Below are 18,906 nucleotides of genomic sequence, written 5' to 3' on the forward strand. Positions count from 1 at the left end.
ATACTAATATGTTTTTTTAAAAAAATTATTTTTTTAAAAATCTACGTGATAGTTTATTTTATTTTAGAGTAATAATAGTTAACGAACTCTTTTCGGTCAATATTAACTAATTTTTTAAATTATTTTATTTATTTTATATTTTTTGGTTGTCTACAATATCTCGCAATCTTATAGGTCAAAAACTAATGTGTCGCGAATCTGAGCTCTATTTAAAGGTCTGAGGAGTGAGCTGACCACTCGACTAACCTAAACTACTAAACCAACCTAAGTTGGTTATATTTATTTTATATTTTAAATCATAATTTTTTAACCATGCATTTTAAATTATAAATTCTAAAATTTAAAATCGGTTGATGTCGAAACTAATAATTTTCTATAATTTTTTCTTTATTTTATTTGTTGAGGGTTGCCCTTTGCTCTAATTTTAAAGTGGTATTTAGTTAATAACAGTGACTACTCATGTATAAAGATATCTTTATACGAAAATAATAGTTAAATTATTAACAATATTGTATTAGGTAATTAAAAAATAATTAAAAGTTTTAGTTTATTTTTTAAATTATTTTCTTAATTTTTAATGAAAAATTTTGATTTTTTATTTTTTAACATTCTTAAAAAATAATATATATTTAAATTTTTACTCATTTAAATATTAATAAGAACATAATTAGAAGATAAGTTAAAATTCCTAATCACAACTCTAAATAATTTTTAAATATTTTTTTTACATGTATTTCTCTGAAAAATATTAGAGGCCAATACTTTTTTGATAATATTAGGCAATATTTTATTTTTATATTATTAAAATTTAAAATTTAATATAAAAATATTTTTTATTAGATAAGCGTTAAAATAAATAAATAAATAAATTTTATTACTTATGTGTAATTGCTCTAATTTGATTTTATCTTTGCAAAACAACAATGGCTTTAGACAAAGCGGTAGAGCCATATTTTGTGTGTGGTATCTGCAGTCTGCACTTTAATAATTATGTCTTTACATGGAACTATGGAAGAAGGAATGAATCCTTTGTATATAGCAACGGTTCTTCTAACTGTTATGTTATATTGAAAGGTTGTAAAAATATAAGGACAATGCTTCATTATTTAATTTGTTGCAAGTAGCTAGCAATTTCACTTGGAAACAAATTAATTAAAACTTCTCTGATCTTTATTATTATGATTCCCATGATGGAAAAGATGGAAAAGAAACATCCATGCATAGTGATGGTTCCTTCCCCTGGTCTCAGCCATTTGATTCCACTTGTTGAGTTTGCAAAGATGCTTGTTCATGATGATGATGAGTTAAATGTGAAGTTCATAGTTCCAACACTTTCTTCTTCTTCTTCTTCTTCTTCTTCTTCTTCCATGAATTCCATTCTTAACAACTCTGATCTCCCACCAAACATAACCTTCACTGTTCTTCCCCAAGTCAACGTTGAAGACCTTCCTGTGAAGTCTCAAACTTCAACTCAAATACGCTTTGCAGTGAAGCATTCTCTTCCATTCATCCATCAACAACTTACCTCATTCATGAGTTCCACTACTCATCACATAGTTGCTCTTGTCTTCAGCATCTTTGCAACCGATGTTCTTGATCTTGCCAAGGAATTCAATCTCTTAACCTATGTTTTCTTTGCCTCTGGGGCTTCACTTCTATCATTCTGTCTTTATCTTCCATATCTTGATGAAACCGTTTTCTCTACTACTAATAATACTATGTCCTTAACAGAAACTGTGAATTTCCCAGGTTGTGTTGTCCCTTTTCAGATCAAGGATCTCCCTGACCCAGTTCTTTATGAGAGATCAAGTGAAGTCTACAAATCATTCCTCAATGTATGCAGAACACACTCTCTGGTTGATGGTGCCATAGTGAACACCTTCACACATTTGGAATCAGAAGCCATTGCAGCCATACAACAACAACAACAACAACAAAGAGAAGCCAATGATAGAAACACTGATAAAGTTCCTCCTTTTGTTTACCCAATTGGACCAATCATTCAAAGTGAGACAAGTAATGATGTAAACAGGTTAGAGTGTTTAAGATGGTTGGATAATCAGCCACCGAGATCAGTGTTGTATATATCTTTTGGAAGTGGTGGAACACTTTCTCAAGAGCAACTCAATGAGATTGCATTTGGGTTGGAAATGAGTGGACACAAGTTCTTGTGGGTTGTGAGAGCTCCAAATGAATATGGTGGAGGTGCTTATCTTAATGAACAAAAAGAGGATCCATTACACCATTTACCATCAGGTTTTGTAGACAGAACCAAAGGAGAAGGCTTGGTGGTTCCATCATGGGCCCCACAAGTTGAGATCCTTGGTCATGGATCCACAAGTGCTTTCTTGAGTCATTGTGGTTGGAACTCAATTCTAGAGAGTGTTGTCCATGGTGTTCCCATGATTGCATGGCCATTGTTTGCTGAGCAGAGAATGAATGCAGTGTTGCTCAAAGAGGTGCTTAAGGTGGCACTCATGCCAGAGAAGGTTGTTGATAATGATGAAGATGGGATAGTGAAAAGAGAGGAAATTGCAAGAGTTATAAAGAGAATGATGGAGGAGAATGAAGAAGGTTTGGAAATGAGAAAGAGAATCAAACACTTGAGTGATGCTGCTGCTGCTGCACTCACTCAAAATGGTTCATCTACTAAGGCATTCTCTACTCTTAAACAGAAATGGAAAATTGTTTAATGACATTTATGTAGTGTAATATTATTCTATAAATGAATAATGCATGTAACTTGTCAACACAACCAAAGTTTGGAATCCTTATTATTATTATTTTTTTACTACTTATGAAAATATTTTGTCTAATAACAGTGCTTTACAAATTAATTAGTAGTAACAACATGGATGTATGAACTAATTGGATTTATCGTCGAATGATCAATTTATTCATCTGCTTAAATAAGTATGGTTAGAAATTCAAATTTTATTTTATACATATAATAATTTATTGGTCAATAACAAATTTTTAAATAAAATTTAAATTCATAATGAATTGAATTAGTTTTTAATCTGATAGACTAAAAAATACTTTGAAAAATAAAAGGATGTTGCGTTCTTCAAATTAAAGCAAAACAATTTCACTAAAAACTTAGATACTTTGAAGATTTACATTGAAGTCGCCTAACAATTTTGTTACCTAGTTTGCAGAATGGATAATGCTATTACTACTCAAGGCCGAAATTTATATTTTATATTATATAAAAATTTCCAAATGAAAAAGATAGATTTTATATTTTTTAAATTTTGAATTTTATTTTAGAAAATAAAGTATGATTTATGACCATTTATTTCATAGATAGAATCAAGAGAAAATATGAGAGAGACTTGTGGAGCTGACATAAACTCTACTCGCGAGTTAACTCGTAGACTCATACGAGTTCACCTATTATGAAGTTTATATATATATATAGTATACATAATGTATATTTACTCAATTCTAACCCTTTAAAATTAATAATATCAATCTTAAAGCACATAATAAATTAAAATAATAGTATACACTATAATAAATACTTTAAAATACACATTCAAATCCTCTATAATTATTCTTATACAAATACAACATAAAACACACAAAATTAAAAATTCTAAATCTGTAATACTAAATCTTTAATTGAACATTGAATAATATCAAATAATCAAATTAACTCTAATCAAAATAATTAATTACTAATCAGCCATGAATGGATGAACCATCTGGCCATCTAACATAAACGATAAGTAATAGGCTAAAATTAGAAGCAATAAAATTTAAAGAGAAAAAAAAAACTAAATCAAAAAGCAAAGGCTCAAAGAAAGGACAAAAAGTATACAAAAAATAGAGAATACAGAAGAAAAGAAGGGGCAAAGTCCCAGCAACAGCAGATCGAAGACAAGGGTGCAGCAGGCAGCGGTGGTGAGGGTGCAGCAGCAACACAAAACGACGGCAACCAATAGTCATGGATTTCACGACGGTGCAAACCATAACAGAGATAGGACTGTAGGAGAAGTAGTCGAACTCGTGAACGGTGATAGCACGATAATGGAGTTGCAGATAGTGGAGATGTGAAGAAATATAAAGCAGAGGGCAACATAGGTAAAATTCACAAAGATAATTGCGCAAATCAGAGCAGAGGTAGCAGACGCAGGCGAACAACGGCAACTCGACGGGGAACAGCAACTGCGGCAGAACTTAGAGAAAGTGAGACTTGAGAGAAACGACGCAGATGAGTGAGTTGTGAATGAGTTTTCTTTCATTCTTTGGGAGTGTTATCGTAACCCTAATACTTTTTTTTAGTTTCAAAATGACGTTTTTTTGAGTAAAAATAAAGAAAAACACAAACTCGCTAACTTGGTCCTAGATTCACGAGTTTGTCCGAGTTTGACCGAGTCTAGCCGAATTTACTCAAAATATAGTCTATGCCCGAGTCAATTCGACTCCATATCTAAATTCGTAAATTTGTACAAGTTTATGAGTTAACTCTAGAGTTTGACAACAATGAAAAAGAAAGTATTTAATAGTGAAAAATCTCACTTTATCATATAAAATGAAAATATAAACTTTAGAGGATCCAAATTAATAAAAGGTAAAGATAGCTTATCTAACCAAAGCTAATTAGTTGGATAATCTTATTTATGGATTGTTAGGTTAATTATTAGCATAGTGTATAACTGCATATGCTTCCACGGTAGGTTAATAAAATAAAAATTTAATTATTCTATTAGTTTTTATAATTTTACAAAATTATATATATATATATATATATATATATATATATTTAATTGGGTTTTTATATTTTTTTTATTTGAGTTTTTATATTAATTTTTTTTAGTTGGATCTATATAATTAAATCAATTACTGATAAAAAGAAATTAATTAAAAAAATTAGTATAATAACTAAATTAAAAAAATATATAAAAATTTAATTAAAAATTTTACAAAATTATAAAGACTAAGAGAATAATTAAACATAAAACAAAAAGAGTCATATATTGATGTACACAGGGACGGACCGAGGCTCATGAGAAGGGAGTACTTGTCCCCACTAAATAAAAAAAATAATAATAATATTATATGAATCAATATATTTGTTCTAGTGTAATTATATTTTTGTCCTACAAAAATTTATAAAATTTTATTTTAAAATTCATGTTAAAAATAATTTTTTATTAAATTTAATCTTTAATCATATTTATTTTGTTAAATTTAATTTAATATTAAAATTAAAAATAAGTAAATAAACTAACTCAATAAAAAATTAATAAACAGTAATAATATAATTTTTAGAACTAATCAACTAGTTAATTACCAAATAAAATTTTAGTTTTCTAAATATAAGTAAAATTATCAGTATCTTATTTTGTCTTCAAAAATTAGTTAAGATAAAAAAAATAGTATCTATCTATTAATTAATATTTTTTATTTTAATATTATATAAAATTTTTTATTTTTATCTCTTAAATAATCTTACTTGTAACAACTATTTTAAATTAAAAAATATTTTGTCATAAATATTATAACAAATAAGTTTCTTAATTGAATGAGAGGTAATTAATATTTAAAAATTATAATAAGTAGTAGAATAATTATTTAAAAACATAGAAATTAATTTTAATATATTAAAATATGTATATATTTTTATATAATAATTTAATTATATTTATATTTTAAATAATTATTTACGTGATGAATATAAAATATAATTTTTTTAATTATAATATATAATTAAATAAATAATAAAATTTTTAATTTAATAATATATTAAAATTAAATTAAAATATTTTAAGAATAAAAATATTCATTAATTTTTTTTAATTTTTATATATTTATTATATTTTTAGTATAATTAACAATGTTAAAAAAATATTTTAAAATATATATTTTTGCTCCATTCTTAAAATTTTTTGGATCTGTTATGTACACCTACGGACCTAGCTATACGTCCTATATGCATATTGATAATGCATGATGACGTGGGACCGATGGCTAAACAGAAAGGGACAAACTCATGAATGAGTCATGAGCCTTGAGTTCCGAGCCTCTGGGCCTCCACCATTATTAAAAAAGAAGACCTCTGATCAGTGATAATTTTTCTCCCCGAGGACAAAATATTTTCTTCCTCCTCCCATCATTTCTCATTTTCTCACCTTTTATTAAACCACACTTTTAACCAAAATATTTTTATAAAAAGATATTTTTATCATCTTTATTATAATATCCACCTTTATTATATGGATCTCTCCAATTATTAGACATGTTTCTATTTCAGTGCGTATATATTAAATATATAACCTAACATATTTGAATATATATATAAGGTGAGTTTTATAGTATTTTTTTATTATAATATTTAAATTATCTAATTTATTTTTAAAAATAAAAAATAAAATATTTAAAATAAAAAATAAAATATTTAAAATTTATTAAATATTATTTATTTATTTTTTTTAAAATTAATCATTCATATATAATATATATTAAAATATAAAATATATATTAAAAAAATTAAGCATTACATATATTTATATATAAATATATAATAATTAATTTTATAATTAATTTTTATGTATATATATATTTTTTACATATATGAAATAAAATAATAGTTATTTAATTTATAATTATTAATTTTTACGAATTTGATGTTAATCTTTTGACTTCAATTTCAAAAAGAAAAAATTATTATTTCTATCTATAAAAATTGAAAACACTGATATATCTACTAATAGAAGATGAAAATTATCATTTGTACTCCCTAAAAAATAATTTTTACAAATAAAATTATCCAAATCCAAAAAATTTACATAAAATTCTCAAACTACTATTTTCTTCACTACTACAACCTTCGTCTCTTCCCTCTCTCTTTTTTTTCTCTCTCTCTCTCTCCAATCACCATCATTACTACTGTCATTACCATCACCACTCTTCCTCCTCCCTCCACCTCAGCTCTTTGACTCCGATCTCAACCTCAGGCTCCGCTTCTCCCTCACCTTCTACCTCTTCTGAAACTTCAACCCCTCCCCTTCTTTCCTACCAGCATTGAAAGGAGTTGGAAAAATTTTAAGGAAATTATTAACTAACAAAGACTAAGTCATTGCAAACTTCAAGCAATTGGTACAAGAAGAAGATCCATTACCCTTCTTATCCACCTCATCACCATTCGTATTCACATTTTCATTACCACTCACTGAGTTCTGTGAGAAAATACCCAAAAAAGCTTTCAAGGGAACCTTCATTGACAACCATCTCTTCTTCTTCACATCGTAGATCTGAAAGTCACCACCTTGCTTCACTTGGAAAATCAAACAAACACCTTTCGTGTCCTTATTCTTGTGCCTTGACAAGAAGCAATGCTAAAGATTCTTTGCAACTTTCTGAATACCCACTTCTAAAAAGGACAGCGATTCCTTCACAACTTGAATGGAATTGAAGAAGGACTCCACTGGGTCATTTTCAGACACCAATTTTCGATCAACTTTTGAAAAATTCGCAGCCTTTGAACGTGTGTGTGCAGAAAAAATTTAATCCAGTTCTCTGGAACCCGATCTGAATCATCGAATGGTGAAAACAAAGATGCGTAATGCAAAAGTCTCTTCACGCGCTCTATGGATTCTGTTAGGGTGTTGAATTCCGAAGCCAGACAGTTAAGCTTGACGGTGATGGAAGATGGCAAGGATGATGAAGTTAACGGTAGTGACGGTTTATCCATCCCAACGGATCGCTCACGCTGCTCGCAGCGTCTTTAGATCTAGGGTTTCTCTTCGATATAAACAGAGGCTGAGCTTACATTAGATGATTATGCTGGTCATAGTGGTGCTGGTGCTGTTGAGTCCCGACCGACACCGATGGGGGAGTGTGCGGCGAAGGGGTTAGAGTGGCGGTTGAAGAAGAGGGTGAGACGGTGGTATTGAGCGGCGATGTGGTCGATATTGGAATTAGATCGCTAAGAACATTGAGAAAAAGGGGGAAGAGGGAGACGATGATAGTAGTGGTGGAGAGAAGAATAATTTAAGAATTTTATTTAATTTTTTAGAGTTTGGATAATTTTATTTGCAAAAGCCATTTTTTATGAGTATAAATAATAATTTGTATGTTAGATGGGTAGATATATATTTTTAATTTTTATGGATAAAAATAATAGTTTACTAAAAAAAATGTACAAGAGGACAGGAGTGTATGTAAATTGTAATAGCTGTTTTTACTGGATCTGAGAAGAATACTAAGTTTTTGCAGCATAACTGTACGTACAACCATTAATTTCTATAGCTTGAAATCTTGATTCAGAAACAAAACGTGTTTTTTATACTTGTGGTCACCAGCATGTATGTGGAATCAATTAATGAACCAAACCCACCCACCTAGGACACATTCTTAAAAGGCATATTAATTTCAATGCTCTATATGTTCAGACACACTGCTTATAGAAGAAAAATTGAGGTTTTTAAATGTAAAATACTAAAGTTGTACTACTTTGTATAAAATTACGACCAAAATACATTGCTTAAATACAATCATATTACATAAAGACTAAACATTAGTTATTAATTAATTACTTATTAAAATACAGGATATTTTTATATTTATATATTTATAATTAAATTGTATAAATATATACAAATACTTGATCATTAATTTTTTATGCTTATAAATTATTCCTATTTTTTTAATATGACGAGGTTTTAATTAAAGATTTACTTGTATAATAACGTAACAATTACAGTTTAAAGTTGCTTATATTATTTAAAATATAAATATTATGTGTGTACCAAAAATCAATCATTAAATTAATTATTATATATTTATGTATAAATACATGTGTCAGTCGAATGACAGAACAAAAATTTTTACAAGAAACCAAATTAAATGCAAAATTAAACAAATTAAAATATAATATAATTAAAAATTTAACAAAAATAAAATCTATAGTATTATGTAAAGTTAATAATTATATTATATAAAAATTAATATTCAACAATATATTTTAAGATTTTAATACTTTTAGATTTGTTCCTAATATTTTATGAAGTTAAAATCATTAGTTATCAAAAATTTGAAGTAATTTTATTTTCAATATATATAATCATATAATCTACCAAAAATAAATCTTTTATCTTCTTTTAAAACTTTGTTTAAATAATTTTCATAGTTAAAACGTTCATTCAATTGTTGCTGTTGGGAGCCTATCGAAACCTATGAAAGAATGAAATTTTATTGAAAAAAATTACAATTTTATTTTGTTTAGGCCATCTTAATATTTAAATAAACTAACTTATTATTTTTATTTTGGCTTATATTTATTACAAACTTATTACATATTCATATATAATACATTTATACTATTTTCTTTTTAAAAAACTACTTGCTATTACTATATATATATATATATATATATTGAACTATTTACCTATAATTTCTTATGTTTAATATATTAACAGATAGTTAATCAGTGGTATATACATATTATATAATAATAATTTTTTGAAAAAATGGAAGGATAATGTGTAGGGGTATTCATGGATCGGATCGTATCCGTAGATCCGCGGTAAATATCCACATCCGATCCAAAAAATTGCGGATACGATCCGATCCGCAAATTGATCGGATCGGATCGCGGATATCTGTTCTACATCCGCGTATCCGATCCGCGGATCCGCAGATCCGTACAATAATAATTAAAAATAAATAAATATATATGTTTGGTATTATATTTACTTGTTTGTCGCTTTTTCTTTTTCATGTGAGAGAGAGGAGTGTATCTCACAATGATGTGAGAAGAGATGAGTTTTACGCTGGTATGGTTTAAACAATTCGGACCCTCCGATTTGTTTCATTTTTTAAACCAACAATCAGAAATCGGACGGTTCAATTTGTAATTTCGAAAATAAAAAAAATTTTAATGTTGAAATCGGACCGTCCGATTTTTATTTTATTTTTTCTTCAAATAAATCAGACCCTCCGATTTGTAGTTTATTTTTTTCTTCAAACAAATCGGACCGTCCGATTTGAATAAAACACCATATAAAAAAAAACACCAAATCTTCCAATAACAATGTATTACACATATATTTAAACAATATAAAAAAAATTAGCCTTTGTTTGTATGTTTTAGTTAGTAATTATTATTCATATATTGTATTGTTTTATTTTTATTATTTAGAAAGAGTTTGATTAAAAATATTTTAGGAATAAATAAGTTTAAAAGTATAAAAGAAATATTTTTATTGAATTTGTTTACATAGAAATATGATTAAAAAGAGAATGTTTAATTATGCGGATATATCCGATATCCGATCCGATCCGATTCGCACATTTGCGGATCGGATCGGATCGGATCTGGCACCAAAAAGTGCAGATATCATATCCGATCCGATCAGATGAAAATTGTGCGGATCGGATCGAATTTTCGGCCATATCCGATCCGCGAACACCCCTAATCATGTGCTCACTTTAGACCTCTTTATTTTGTCACTGTATGTATTATTTAATTTATTTTTAATATATATTTTATATAAATAACTAATTTAATAATTGGTTTTTGATATATTCTTATCATAATAAATTTAAATCTATAATACACGGACACTGGTGTAAATACAGGACACGATACGATATGAAATACGTAGACACGCGAATTTAAAATTTTTATAAGATACAGAGATACGGTATATATGTAAAATATAAAATATTTTTTAGATAAATTGTAATAATATTTTAATATTTTATTGGTATTAAAATATAAATTAATTTTTTAATTATTTTTAATAACTTGTTTTTATGATATAAAGTATTTAAATTTTTTTTGTTTGAATTCTTAATAATAATATTATTTTTAAACTCATCTCAAAAAAAATATATATTAAAAATAAAATTAAATATATTAACACGTGATGATATTTAAATATGTCCAAACGTATTTATTTTATTTTATTTTTTATTAAAATATGATTAGACGCAGAAAAAATACGTATCAAACAAATATAGTGATGTATTCAAAATATGTAGGATACGCAGACACCAAAAATGAAAAATAGTCCGTTCTTCGTAGATTTAAACGCATTGTTGGTAGTATATGACCTCATGGCTATTGCGTTTCTTTGTGACCTCATTGTCCCCATTTTATTTATTTTTGCACCTGTGGGTCATATTAGTAGGTTCTGGTCATAAATTTTATTGATCAATGCTGTCTATCTGCGGTTTTTTAATTTGATTATGAAAGTAAAAGTAGTGTTGAACTCGAACATGGAGAATACAGGTGCTTTACAGCCATGTGGGGTAAGTGGAACAACTCGGAAGGTCTGAGTTGCGTTGTATATTCCATTTCATGAAAAAATTGATAACAACAAACAATTCGGAGGGTCCGTTTTCTAGTTTCGGAAATTCATATTTGCTCAACCACAAGTCGGACCATGCGATTTCTTAAGCAAAATTTTAAAATCAAACAACTCGCATGGTCCGATTTATGTACTCTGAATTTTTTCAAATTGTTTTAACACAAATCGAACCCTCCGATTTGTGTACTCTGAATTTTTTTCACTTTTTAAACACAAATCGGAGGGTCCGATTTGTGTACTCCCATAATTTTAAAAAACACCAAAAATTACCATGTTAAAATATATCACTTATTTTACTCCCATATCAAAATTTTTTAGCCTCTATCTGCATTATAGCTAACGAATAAGGTCTACATTATTAAGAATTTGATGAGCCCTTTATAATTATAAAATATAATATATATGAACACACTCCATACATATAGATAAATATCTTGTATAGTAGTAGATCAGAGTATTAAGGTGCTATTGTAAGCTAATTATTAGGGCTTAGTTAAATATAACAAAACGGGTGTATATATATATAAATATAGTGGCAACCTCGCTCAACTAAAAAGCACATACAAAATTCTTCCTTTTACTTCAATTATTATTCTCTCCGTGGAGCAAAATTATCATGTAGGCAACTCTTGCTCTTGGAGGACACTCACCCCTCTTCCTATATATAAAGGGTAATATCCTTTCTTTATTTTTGCTTTATGCGATTTTTTTCTTTTTTTGCATTTGATTATTCTGCTTCGTTCTTCTCATCGATCTAAATACTGCCACTTTTTTATTTCATTTCTTAATATATGTTATTTTCTATGTTTCATTTAAAATATATAATAGCACACTACTTGTATAAGACAATAAGACATATTCTTCTTATATGTGGTCCTTGTACAAAGCAGAAATTAAGCTGAGAGAGCTTGAGATAGAAGTAGCAACGTGCGACTGAGAATTTGCTTAGCTTGTTGACCAAACCAAATTAGCTTTCATCAGGTTGTTCATTATTTTCTTAGCTTGGAGTCATAGTTAGCAGTATAATATATGTGTACTTGTTTACTTTTTTTTTTTGTCATGTGAATATATTGAAGTAAAAATTCGGGTATAGTTAATTTCATATAAAATTAATAGTTAAAAATCGTTAAATAATTTAATAGATTTAACTAAATTATTATTTAACAATTTTTAACTATCAATTTTATACAAAATTAACTGTATCTAAGATATATATATATAGAGGATAATATGAGGTTAATTATAACTACGTATTATGTATTATTAATTTATTATATTAGATCTTGCGTGTTGTGGTTTAAGCAGTCCAGTTGGAGCCGTCAGTTAGGGGTGCACATGGGGCCGGGTGAAGCTGGGTTCGCTGTGACCCGAACCCGACCCTAAATAGTGACCGGGTCTATTTATGAGATCCTTACCCGACCCTAAACCCGATGAATCGTGTTACTTTCGGGCCACACTTAAGCCGGGTCTAGACCGGGTGAAGCCCGGGTCTTGATCAACTTTATCACGACATCACAAAAAATTAGATTCTACATCTTTTGAACTTCTAAATTTTGGAAAATAATTATTCCATAACATTACAACATTCACGTAATAATAATTTAGAATCTAACAATAATAATTTAAAGTTTCATAATAATAATTATATCAATTACACATTAAACATTCAAAGTTCAAAAGACAATTAAAACAAAGTTAACAACCAACACAAGATTAACATAATAATATTAATTTATAGTGTCATACCAACCAATAACAACAAAATATTAAGTAACAAACAACTATACGGGTCCAACGGGTCGGGACCGGGTGACCCGAGGCTTGGCCCGAATCCGATTTAATAAATAACCGGGACCATCTATTGAAACCTCGGATCTGACCGGGTCATAACAAAATCGGGCTAAATTAGCCCCGAAGTCATTGGGCCCGGTCCAGGTCTTCGGGCCGGACCGGGTCTTGTGCACCCCTACCGCCAGCCTTCTAAGTTGTGACAGTCAGCTATGTGTTTTGCACTTCTATTTGTTAGCAAAAGTCTTCTCTTACTTCTATTTCCTTCCCTCTCATCTCTAACTATATGCATATATAGAAGAAGAGGTCAATTGTTTTATCATTATTTTAGAAGAGAAATTTATCTTCTATTTTTTTTTAATTTAAAAGAAAACAAAAATGTATGTATACATGAATACAGTGAAATTGTTGAATCACTGAATTAGTGTTAGATTGAATCAAATAATTATATAATTAGTGATAATTCTAACTCCTTTTAAAAAACTCAATTGCAATTAAAATGTTAATTATGAATAGAATATGCTTTTGATGGTAAATTTGGCATGTTGAGGTAGTAGCAGAGCAAAAGAAAATGGCATGTTGTGTAGGGAATGGTACGGAACTGGAGCACAGAATTATTGAGATCACATCAGAAAAGTTTGATCCTTTACAATGTCCTGCTTCTCGTCCATTCATCTACAAGGTTCCTAAGAGTCTCTTCACTGTGAAAAGAGAAGCCTATACTCCTCTCTTGATCTCCATTGGTCCTCTTCACCATGACAGAAAACAATTCAAGGACATGCAAGAACTCAAAACCCGCTACTTCGTTTCCTTTCGCGACCACCTAGTCTTCCTCGAGAAAGATCATCTTCTAGAAGAATACAAAGCCTTCCTCAAATCAGAAGAGAAAAACATAAGATCTTGTTACCAAAAATCACAACTACCCGACTCTTTCAACAACAACGACAGGTTTGTAGAGATGATGTGGTTGGACTCTGTTTTCATCATGGAGCTGTTCTTGAGAGAAGAGGATGACTACCACTGCAAGTGCAAGAGTCACATAAACAAAGAAGATTATTACATAACAACTCGACCGTGTCTCAGCAAAAGCATTCAGAAGGATCTGTTACTTCTCGAGAATCAAATCCCAATGTATGTTCTTGAGAGGCTCTATAAAACGATTGCTGTCGATTTCAAGAAACACGCAACCTTTCTTGATCTCGCGAAAAAGTACTTTCGATCGTGGGACCCTTGTTCCGAACTAACAGAGAATTCCAAAAACCTCGACCGCCACCAGATTCTGCATTTCACTGATCTGATCCGGCGCGCTTACGTTCCCAACCCGAAGGATCTGAAGTATTTGGAAGATGATAATAACCAAAACCCTAATAATAATAATAACAATAAGAAGAAGAAGAAGAAGGATCTTCATCAAGATTGCTGTTTCATAAGAACAGCAAGCAAGTTGAACCAGGCCGGGGTAAGCTTCGAGAAGGTTCGACACAGAAGCCTTCTCGACATCAGGTTCGAGACGAGGCCCTTCTACGGCTACCTACTCTGCTTTGGCTGCTGTCCATTTCCATGGTCTAAGTTCTTCAAGGCTCGAATTCAGTTCCCGGAGTTGAGAATAGACCACAGAACCGAATGTGTTCTTCGGAACCTGATTGTGTTCGAGCAGTGCCACTACCCTGAGGAGCCTTACATATGCAACTATGTTTCCTTGGTGGATTCTCTGATTCACACCAAAGATGATGCAGAGTTGCTGGTTGAGAAGGAGGCTATTGTGCATGAACTTGGAAGTGATAATGAAGTAGCAACTTTGGTTAATAGTCTTTGCATGCATGTTGTGACGAATAAGACATGTTACCATAAGTTAATGGGTGAATTGAATGAACATTATAACAGCAATTGGAAGTGGACAATGGGGACACTCAGGAGGGTTTACTTTCGTGATCTTTGGAGATGTAGCTCTACCTTTGTTGGCATTGCTGTCTTTATATTCGCCATTTTCAACTTCTATCGTGTTCTTCGTGGATTCCCTTTGTTAGTTACTTGACTAATCTTCACGTTAATGATCTATCTATGTATGAATAAATCTTGTGTAAGCCACAATGCAAGTTACTTTAATAAATTATCCTTAATTAGTTGTATCTATCTGAATATTAGTACGATTTATAAGTAGGTAGATTAATAGTTTGGGTAGTGCTAGGAGCGAATGATCTAAGCATACACTGATTTTGGGTTCATCAAGGATCGAACTTTTGACTTTTCGAATATAAAACTCTAACCACTCATTCTAAAAACATAACCTGACAGAACAATGTAACACTAATAGTCATATCTCTAATACTTCTTAAATATCCATTATATACATTATATGCTTAGACCATTAGCTTCCTATCCTTTCTCTTAATAAATTGTACCATACATAATTATGCCTATGTTATTATTAATTGCGTTATATATTTGTAAAAATTTCTAGACTTATTATCGAGTGAATAGTCACTCTTGCCAATTTTTATTGGGCTGAACCCAAAGTCCATTTTATTTATAAAGCCACATCAATTAATCTGGGATAATCCTAATGTCACTCCTTTACTATTGTAAACCTAATTTTCCAATTATTTTACCGTGCAGCTATATCCCCCAACTCCCACCTTCAAGCTCACCGTCGCGCAAACCCTCTTCAGTGGAATCGTCGACGGTCGCTGCCGTCAACGGTAGTCAACGCCGCCGGAACGCCAGCCAGCGATCCTCGCGAGTTGCTCCTCGCAGTCGCCCCAGCGCCGCCGCCCCCTGTATGTCGCCGTCGGCCTCCCTTTGAAGACGCATCCATCCGCGGTGGAAGTCTCCCTGCATCGTCGAAGCACTAGCAAGCGCCGCTGCTGTTCGCCCTGCACAGCCATTGCCAGCGACACTCCCAACCTCGCCTCCGAGACGCGTCCCGCAGGGTGTCCCTCCTCCGCCGCCGTCGTCGCGTTCATAGGTTAGTGGTAATTCATGATTGTGATAAACAGAGATTGTTCCTGCTTTATCTTAGGTGCATGTCACAGGGTTTCACTTTCATACAAGATTTTTGATTTTGTGAATGCTAATTTTATGTAATTTTAGGAGAATTGATATATGAGCACCCACAACTTCTGAATCAAGATTATGCTTCATTAATCTACCTTGAAAAGAAGTGGATCTGCAAATAGAAAGTAGTTATATTCACGACACCAACTTAATAAGTTACACAGTAAACATATTTTTATATATATATTTTTTAATTTCCTTCTTTAGGTGAAGGATAAACAAGTTAATTTGTGCGTGTAATGATATATGGATCTTAAGGACACACAAACCTAGATGTATGTAGATGTCTATGAAGGATTGATGTATAACGAACAATAAAAATAACTATAACTAATTTTTAAACTTTTCCATCAAGATGATTTTTAGATCAATTGTGTGCCTGCTATAGTTCATAAGGATGTGAAGAGCAATAACATATTGCTTGATCATGAGTTTAGGCCTCATGATGCGGATTTTGGGCTTAATAAGATCTTGCAGCGTGAGGCTGGCGAGGGAGGTGCTGGTGCTGGTGCTGGTGACATGTCCAAGGTTGCTGGATCATATGGTTACATTGCCTCGGGTAAGTTCTTTGGAAGATTTTTGGGTATTATTCAAATTGATCACCACATATGTAGACTTTTCTATTTTCATAGTCCATACTCTTAATTGGTAAACACAAAAGCTAGTTACAAGCTAAAATCTGTCATTATCTAGGTGTTAGAACTTAGAATTGTGTAGTAGCATTTGCATTTAGAATTCAGATAATAACAAAAAAAATGAGGCTTTATTATTTGGTGCATAAGTTTTTAGTGTAGTGTATATTGGGGTCATTGATTCAAGAGAATCGATAATTGATATCACCATTCAAGGGGAAGTAATGACTACCATGAATCATGACAAGTATTTAGCAGCTTAGTTTAGACTATTGGGATGTGTCAATTTGAATTAAGGTTCATGTTATTTGTTTTGGAAAGCTTTATTGCTAATATCTACCTAATTGATCCACTTGCAGAGTATGCTTATACGTTCTATATGCTTATGATGAGATGTTGAATTAGTCATGAATGGCTAGTCTTTGTTTATAACCATGGTGAATTTCTTCTGTTGTTGATTTAGGGGCAAAGTAAGAACTTGTAAATGATTGATCACATGGTGCTTGACATAAATTCCTAAGAGAAGCTTGTTCCAATTTTTTGGGAGATGCATAGACGAAGAAGAAACAAAAAATTGTGCAGTATAGAGAATTCTTTGATAGGACTCTTGTCTCACTTGATCTTACAAATGATGAGATGCTCAAAAAATTTGTTGAAAGCCAACTTATGTTCTTTGAAACGAGAAGTAGAATGTCATAACATTCCCTTGTGTCCTTTGAATTCATTTAGGTAGAAATGGTACTAGTTTGGTAGAGCCATTATTTTTAGTTAAATTATTCTATTATAATTTTTTAAGATGTTTTGTTTGATTAATTAGCATATAAGGAGAAGTTGTTAAAAATGAAGACAATCATTTATGTATTTTTTGTATTAATTTAATTTTTTTTTTAAAAATAATTTTATGACATTTATATTTTTGTTTTTAATTAACCTCAATGGTGTTTGCTTTGTTTGATGTACTTTGAATTTAGTAACAAATAAAGTTACAGAATAATACTGTAAATTTTTTTATAATAATTAATTCAAAGATTCAAAATGTTACAAGTTCTTAATTAAACATGTGGAACTTTGTCTTTAGAACTTACAGAATCATACCCGATGTACATATCTAATTCTTTTTATATGTTAAGGAGTGCTTATTCAGATGTGCTTTTGTTGAACACTTGTTTTATTTAGCCGGTTAATTTTTAGATGTGTTTTTAATAGATATGTCTTCTGTTTAAATATTGTTTAGATGTGTCTTTAATGAATGTGTCTTCTGTTGAAAGAGTTTTTTGTTTAAATATTGTTTAGATGTGTCTTTAATGAATGTGTCTTCTGTTGAAAGAGTTTTTAATGGATGTGTCTTTTGTTTAAAACTTATTTAAATGTCTTTTTAATGGAGGCATCCTCTGTTTAGAACTTCAAAATTACTTGTCAAGACTTGTGGACTTTCTTTGGTTATGACCCGATTTTTTTTTCTTGTTGGACTTATTAGTGTGTGTCTCTATTGAGACTCTTGTAAAATTTTTTTAAGTGTGAATGTGTCTCCTCTATTAAGACATTGATATGTCTTTTTACATTTGTTAAACACTTGTTTTATTTTAACCGATTAATGTTTGGATATGCCTTTAATGTTTAGATGTGTCCTTAATAGTTGTGTCTTGTGTTTCAAACTTTTTTGGCTTTAATGTTTAGATGTGTCCTTAATAGTTGTGTCTTGTGTTTCAAACTTTTTTGGCTGTGTCTGTGATGGATGTGTCTTTTATTTAAAACTTGATTGAATGTGTCATTAATTTCATAACTACTTAAAATCAGATAAGATTTAAATTTGTTTTGGCGCACCCTAATCTAATCTTTGAATACAAGTCCGCACCTTTAGTAAAGAGGACCAACTTTAGATCAAGACTACGAAAATAAAAAAGAAATAAATAATTATTTGTCATATGATCTGAACATAATTAACTACAACCCAAAGTTGGCAGCTCTTGAAACTAAACAATAAACTTCAAATTTGAGAAGAATATTATGTCATATTCCAAGGTTGATAATACACGAGCAAACAATATGTCTGAATAAAAGACTTGTAAGCAACACCACTATATTATGTCATATTCCGAGGGTAATAATAC

At 30.3% G+C, this 18,906-nt stretch overlaps 2 protein-coding genes across 15 annotated transcripts; both read left to right on the forward strand.

The window, feature by feature from the left end:
- The first annotated feature begins 858 nt into the window (after positions 1-858).
- On the forward strand, positions 859-2,755 carry LOC112726724 (hydroquinone glucosyltransferase). Its single transcript, XM_025776225.2, has one exon. It carries the CDS (start codon positions 1,179-1,181, stop codon positions 2,691-2,693), a length of 1,515 nt encoding a protein of 504 aa, XP_025632010.1. The 5' UTR covers positions 859-1,178; the 3' UTR covers positions 2,694-2,755.
- A 9,041-nt stretch (positions 2,756-11,796) lies between these two features.
- Positions 11,797-17,721, forward strand: LOC112726726 (UPF0481 protein At3g47200). 14 transcript variants are annotated; one of them, XR_011869015.1, is made up of 4 exons: positions 11,797-11,992; positions 12,212-12,302; positions 15,726-16,722; positions 17,259-17,721. XR_011869015.1 is itself a non-coding variant. In XM_072210159.1 (4 exons), exon 3 carries the CDS (start codon positions 13,681-13,683, stop codon positions 15,142-15,144), a length of 1,464 nt encoding a protein of 487 aa, XP_072066260.1. In that variant the 5' UTR covers positions 11,808-11,992; positions 12,212-12,302; positions 13,670-13,680; the 3' UTR covers positions 15,145-16,722; positions 17,259-17,721. The 14 variants fall into 14 exon arrangements, 12 of the variants coding, with proteins under 12 accessions (XP_072066260.1, XP_072066262.1, XP_025632011.1 ...); XM_072210159.1 differs by having other exon boundaries at positions 11,808-11,992; positions 13,670-16,722; XM_025776226.3 differs by having other exon boundaries at positions 11,809-11,992; positions 13,664-16,722.
- The last annotated feature ends 1,185 nt before the right edge of the window (positions 17,722-18,906 follow it).

This window comes from Arachis hypogaea, chromosome 12 (genome assembly GCF_003086295.3).
Source record: "Arachis hypogaea cultivar Tifrunner chromosome 12, arahy.Tifrunner.gnm2.J5K5, whole genome shotgun sequence".
In the NCBI taxonomy this organism is placed as follows: Eukaryota; Viridiplantae; Streptophyta; class Magnoliopsida; order Fabales; family Fabaceae; genus Arachis; species Arachis hypogaea.

What these genes read in the sequence shown, in the direction of transcription:
- LOC112726724 (XM_025776225.2), top strand. Translation starts at nt 1,179, where the DNA reads ATGATTCCCATGATGGAAAAGATGGAAAAGAAACATCCATGCATAGTG.
- LOC112726726 (XM_072210159.1), top strand. Translation starts at nt 13,681, where the DNA reads ATGGCATGTTGTGTAGGGAATGGTACGGAACTGGAGCACAGAATTATT.